At 28.8% G+C, this 6,572-nt stretch overlaps 1 protein-coding gene across 1 annotated transcript; it reads right to left on the bottom strand.

The window, feature by feature from the left end:
• Nucleotides 1-4,313: 4,313 nt before the first annotated feature.
• Nucleotides 4,314-4,763, bottom strand: LOC103500144 (small polypeptide DEVIL 3). Its single transcript, XM_008463352.3, has one exon. The coding sequence runs from the start codon at nucleotides 4,620-4,622 to the stop codon at nucleotides 4,458-4,460; it is 165 nt and encodes a 54-aa protein (XP_008461574.1). The 5' UTR covers nucleotides 4,623-4,763; the 3' UTR covers nucleotides 4,314-4,457.
• Between the last annotated feature and the right edge of the window lie 1,809 nt (nucleotides 4,764-6,572).

The following is a 6,572-nucleotide window of genomic DNA, read 5'->3' as shown; positions in this document are numbered from 1 at the left end:
TTTATCAGCTCTCTGAATTTCAAGCTCCCTCTACTACGTGCAACAATATAGAAAAGTTTTGGAGAAAATTCCTCTGGAAAGACAATAACGGAAAAAAAGAATCTCACTTAGTAAATTGGTCAAAAGTGACTAAGCCGAAAGACGAAAGAGGTCTGGGTATTCCAAAGCTTCATGAGACTAATCAAGCCTTCCTTACAAAATGGTTTTGGAGATTCTATATGGAACCTTCTGCTCTTTAGAGGAAATTAATTCTATCAAAATACAAAGGAAAGCACATTGGAGACATTCCTTCAAGTGGAATTTTTAGCTCTCCCAAAGCTCCATGGAGATCCATTATCAAAAATCTCAGGTGGTTCAAAAATAATAAAAATGAGAAATAAATAATGGAGACCAAATTTCCTTTTAGCATTCAAATTGGAGCCAAGAAGGTTGTCTCTCTATCGGTTTTCCTACACTATTTGCTCTCACCCTTGATAAAGATATTTCAGTTAAGGAAGCTTGGAACACAATTAAGAGATCGTGGTTTATTAATTTCAGAAGACCGTTGATTGAGAGAGAGACCATCATTTGGTCAAAAAATTACTGAGAATCTTCCCATTCCTAGAGAGAATAGAGGTTCTAGCAAGCCTATCTGGGTTCCAGACACCAATAAGCTCTTCTCCTTCGCCTCTGCAAAAAGGGTCATTTCGAATCATCACGGACAAGTTCCTATAGATCCATATGCCAAACTTCTGCTCACTATTTGGAAAACTAGCATCCCAATGAAGATCAAGTTCTTCCTGGGATCCCTAATTCATAGAGGGGTTAATACAATGGAGGTCCTCCAACGAAGGCTTCCGAATTTTCTCTTTCAGCCAAATTGGTGTGCTTTTTGCAACCAAAACAATGAAAATGGCCCTCACATATTCCTTCTCTGCAGCACTGCGATGACCCTCTGGAATTTTCTTCAACAGGAGCTTACTTTTTCCTTCGCACCGGACAACTTGGATTCCCTCTTTTTCTTCATCTTCTCTTTAAAGAGCTTCATCACCAAACATAAGGTTATTCTTTCTGGTATTGTTGCAATCCTCTAGAGCATTTGGATTGAGAGAAACAATAGAATTTTTGGTAGTTTCCTCTATCAAAAATCTCAGTTAAGCATGTGGGAAGAGTGTAGAAATTTCATAGGTTGTTGGTGCAGTAGAGATCCTTATTTTAAAAATTATTCGACTGCAATTATAGCCTTAAATCTTAACGCTATTTGTAATTAGCTTTTCTCGAACTTTTCTCTAGCCCCTGCTATCAATAATATTTTAGCGCTTTGTTCGGTCTTAGGCTTCTATTGGAAGTTCTAAATCTCCAACTTACGTCGTATCTCTTAAAAAAAAATGAAAATATAGTTTCCCTCCTTTAAAAAAAAGTGTCTCTTGTTATTTTTTCTTTTTAGTAATGACCTCAGCTTAGTATAAAGAGTTGGGTCGTTACAAAAGTTCTCTCAACTAAATTCATGATTTTACACCAACTTCTACATTTGCGTGTGATTTTTTTTTTTTTCTTATCTTCTCTTATTTTTAAAATTTATTTGATAATCTCATCCATTTGATAATAATTGGAATTCTTGTATTTGAAATTATATAAGTATTACTCACTTATGACTTTCTTCATTTTTGTTAGCTAATTTATTAAGTCAAAATTTTGGAAATTAAAAAAATATATATAGGTTTTGTTTATAGAATTTAATTTAGTTAGGATTTCAACCTTTTAAAAAAGTGAAAACATACTAATATATACAGTTTAGATAGGAGCATAATGTTCAAAACCATAAAGCTAAAAATAAAATAAAATGTTCAAATAATAAGTTAAATTGATCTAATGGCTATTTTATACATGAAAACTTTAATCCCTAATTCTTCTTTTTTTATATGAAAATAACTATTTATTTCATCAACTTTAGTTTGTAACTGTTTAGTCTTGAACTTTCAATTTACTTTCTATATTTTACCTTGTAACAATTAATCCTTACTATAGAACTATGTGTGAAAATTCAATAAGATTTTTTGAATAAATAAATCAATAGGCTACTTAGAGCTAGACACAGCAATTTTATATAAAATATATACAACATCTAGCTGTATCATAAAATACTAAAATTGAAATCAAATTTTGATAAATTTTGTTTACGTTGGAGACTAAATTGTTACAAATCTGAAAGTATAAGAACTAAGTCGTTAGGTAAAAAAATTAATGAATTAAATTGACAAAAAGTTGAAAATACAAAGACAAAATCGTTATAAATCAAAATTCATGAACTAAATCGTTAGTTTTATTGAAGTTTATACGGACGAAAAGTAATTTTTAACCTGATGAGTTAAAAAGATTTGTAACTCTAAGCTGAAGGAAACTAGTACATATATTTGAGACATTCAAATCAGTGACTATAGCCAATGAAGAGTAATTTAATTTTCTCTCTTTCAAAGATGGAGATGGTGTTATGATTTTTTCTAAAGAATTGGTATATACGGCAGTAATAGAGAGTTGAATAAGATCTATTCAAATTAATTGATTTTTTTATGTGTGTCCGATTAAACAATTTCATACACTTTTAGCTAATAAAAAATTTAAACAACAATTTCATACAAATAAATTTGACAATCAAGAAATTAAAATCTAACACTTTAAATCACCTTATTCAATTCTAATATTATGATTGTTGTAAATGATACATGGAAACTTAATAATAACCAATCAAAATTAACAGTTAATTTGAATAACAAAAATTTAATAATTAATTTCATTCAATAAAATGTATGAATAAAAATTAATTGCAGAAAGAAACTAAAAGTGAATTGATCGCACCATGATTTTATAGTGATTCGAAACAATCCGGTCTCTAGGAGACTGTACATCTCTCTCAAGAATTAGATAAAAAGAGGAAAGTTGGAGCTTGGAGAGAGCAACAACCAAAGTTGAGAGAATTATGCAGGATTGAAAACAATAAATATCGTTTCAAAAATGTAGAGAAGATGATGAATAATTTAAAAGGAGAGAGAAATGAGTAAAAACCAAAATTTAACTTTGGGCATTGGATATTGTTAAAAGAAAAATGAATTGGGGACATTTAAAGTGCAGTAGTAACAACAATTTTATATACATATATACAAAACTAAACTGATACATTGTTAATTTTAGAAGTTTGTCTCCAGACTTAGGTTAAATGTTCATGTATATTTTTGAATTATGTTATATAATTTTATTTATAAATTTTTTTTAAGAATATATAATATTGTAAATGTGAGAGCAGTAATCAAAATCTCATCTTACAATTTTTATTAATATCTTAGTTTTGAGGTTAATAGGGGTTATAAAATTGGATTCGGAAAGTGTGTGTATAGTATCAAATTCAAATTGGTGGGGTAGAAAATGTGTAATGAATTTTTTTTTTTTCTAAAGTAGTATTTAATAACGTTTTTCTAAAGGTTCATTGGATATTTTAAAACTTTGATTTAACAATACTTTGGAATATGTCCCCTATTCCCTACATCCCCTACACAAACCTTGGAATATATACTCTAATTTTGCAATAATAATAATAATAATAAATAAAAAAACTCTTCAACTATGCTTATTTTGATTGATGTAGAGACCTTTGTGAAAAGCAAAGTTAAAGCGAAACACTTCTTTTATAGATTTTTATTAAAAAAAAGTTATAACTAAAACTTTTTTCTTTTTTCTTCCATGTGTTTAACCAAATCTCATTATTTTTCAATGATGTCATATTATGAATTTAGAAGAAAAATTAAGGTTATGAACGTTTAAAATTCTTAGAAAGCACTCAGAAATTTTGAATATCGTAAAAAAAAATTAAAAGAATTTTAAACATATAACAAAATTTCAGATTCTATCAATAATAGACACCGATAGACTTCTATTGTTATCTATCAATATGATTGATAGAGGCATATCAATATCTATCAACGTCTATTGTTGATAGAATATAAAATTTTGATATATGTTGTAAATATTTTGTTAAATTGTCATTTTTTTTTTACGATTATGCTGCCATATAACTGGAAACAAAAAACAAAAGTTCATAATTAACACCAAAACAAAAATGGTATTTTAAATGCACAAAGTGAAGCAAAAGAGGAAGAAAATAGGAACAAGAGTGTATGAAGAAAAATTCAATTTTCGTATCAAGAGCTCTACCAAGTAACTAAAACTAATCAAAACTAGAATTTAACACCAGTACTCTTCCCTACGAAGCCAAAAAGATCAGAAGCATCACCATCTTTTTTCTCTCTACTATTTACATTTTGAAGATGGCAAAATGTTGAGAAACATATAAACTAATTAAACAAAAAGGGAGATGATCATCTTGATCTCCATGAATTGATACTCAACTCGTTGAAAGTATCTCTATTAGCATGAGCTCTTTTGATGAGCAAGAAATGAGGTACGAAGATCGAACATCGTCAAATTCAGTCATGCCAACAAAGAAGCATTACGATGCAACTTCGAATAATGTAAAGCCTTCCTTTTTGCTCTCGTATATAACCTCCAAGAGACGATCTTGATCTCCATGAAACCTTCTTCTCCTTCTTCATCTTGCCTTCTCCCATGGAGGTCTTAGTGCTTCTGCTCATCTTCTCTTGATCTCTAGTTTGATAATTTTACCCTTTTGTGTTGATTTTGCAAGGGGGCTTTTTGGTGAAGTCAGCCAATGGGAGGGCCCTCCAATTTATATAGAGAAGAGAATCGTGGGTTTCTCTCACTTGGGTATGAGGGCAAAGAGCATTTATTTGGGATTTCAACTACCAAGAAAATTTGTCACCCATTGATATTTAAATTGTGGAGTGCAATAAGGAGAAAGTAAAATAGAAGAAGAAAAATAGAAGAATTGGTATTGGGATCTGTGTGTGAAGCCATTGTTTTTTGTAGCAACTCAGGAGAGTTAGAGATGCTTCCTTGTTCTTTCCTTTTTGCTGTATTCTTTTTTAGTTTTAGGGTTTATATTGGGGAAGTAATTATTACTATTCATGTTATTCTCTTATGTATTTTTTGATAAATTAAAATAAGGTTTGATGCTTTTGCTTTCGGTTTTCGAATATTTGTGCAAAAAAACAAAAAGGTCCTTTCGGTTAATTAATATATTCTTTAAAATGTTTTATTTTTTAAAATTAAAATTCTATTTTAATGCTAAAACTTTATATCTTAATCTATTTTTGTCCTTCAACTTTTATAAACCGTTCTATTTTTGTCTATGAACTTTTGAAGTTTATTTTGGCCATCTATGTTGTTAGAATTCTATTAATTCTTTAACGAAATAATGACCCAACTTCTATATATTTGGATGATTAAACTCTATTATTTATCATATTAATTGAATTGATAAATAAAAAAGAAATCTTATTAATTTATTTTATAAGTCTTTTATGTCAACAAAAGACATAATCAACACACTTGAATCAAATAAATCTCTAATAAAAAATTATTTTTGTTCTTTTTTTTTCTAGCACTAAAATCTCTCACATCCCTCTGACTCCCCACACTTAGTTTTTTTTTTTTCAAATTGAAATCTTAAAGCAAATCAAAAGAACAACCTTGAGTAGAATAAAAAAATAAAAAATAAAATAAAACTAAAAAATAAAATAAAACTAACATATTGGTATTAACATCCATGACAAGGTAAAATAAACTAGAAAATAGAATAAGCACAATAGATATATAAAATAAAATCTACAAAGTTGCAGATTAATATTCCCACGATGAATCACAAAACTCCCCAAATAAGAAGAAAAAATAACTGGGATAAAGGAGAAAAAAAACACCTCAATAAATCACAAATTTTGCATGTAGATAAATTTCATCTAAAATATATGAGTTGAAAAAGTAAAATACAATGACAATACCTCAAAATCGTGACAATCAAAACCTTGAAGATAATTACCTTTTAAGTTCTCCAATAAAAAATCAATTTACCATCTAGCTTTAATTAAAAATTAAAACCCTAAATTATTAAAAGTAATTATATTATTTGGAAGCTTAGTCATCCAAATATACGAGTCACCTCATTTTGTTAGAGAGTTAATGAAATCTTAACGACATGGGACCAAAATATGCACTTTTTACAAGTTCGGGAACTAAAGTAGACGTTTTTAAAAGTTCAAGGACCATAAAATAGAACAAGCTAATATACAAAGTTTAGGGACCAAAATAGGGTTTAAACGTAGCTATTTTTTATTATTTAATGGAGGTGTTTAGAAAAATTGTCAAAAATAGCTAAATGGACAAGAAAAATCAAATGTAGTATTATTTTGTCTTTTGGTGACTTTTTTCTATGAAGTGTAAATAGTTTTCGTTTTTGTTGTTATTTTTGAAAAAAAACCCCAATGTTTTATATGCCATGAACTTCTTAGGACTAATATCATATCTTTATAATGATATGATACTGTTATTTACTTTATAGGTACAATTACTTGTTTTCCTGTACGTGATATGCAAAATTTCATTCATAGATGTGTGTCATGTGAGGTTCTAATAGTACGACTAAGTTGACGTCTAGGTTGGGGTTATGCGATAAAAAGGTGCATGTC

This window comes from Cucumis melo, chromosome 6, assembly GCF_025177605.1.
Source record: "Cucumis melo cultivar AY chromosome 6, USDA_Cmelo_AY_1.0, whole genome shotgun sequence".
NCBI classification, from domain to species: domain Eukaryota; kingdom Viridiplantae; phylum Streptophyta; class Magnoliopsida; order Cucurbitales; family Cucurbitaceae; genus Cucumis; species Cucumis melo.
This window is presented reverse-complemented; position numbering and strand designations above follow the sequence as displayed.

Excerpts from the sequence above, each read along its gene's own strand:
- LOC103500144 (XM_008463352.3), bottom strand. The coding sequence starts at position 4,622 with ATGAGCAGAAGCACTAAGACCTCCATGGGAGAAGGCAAGATGAAGAAG.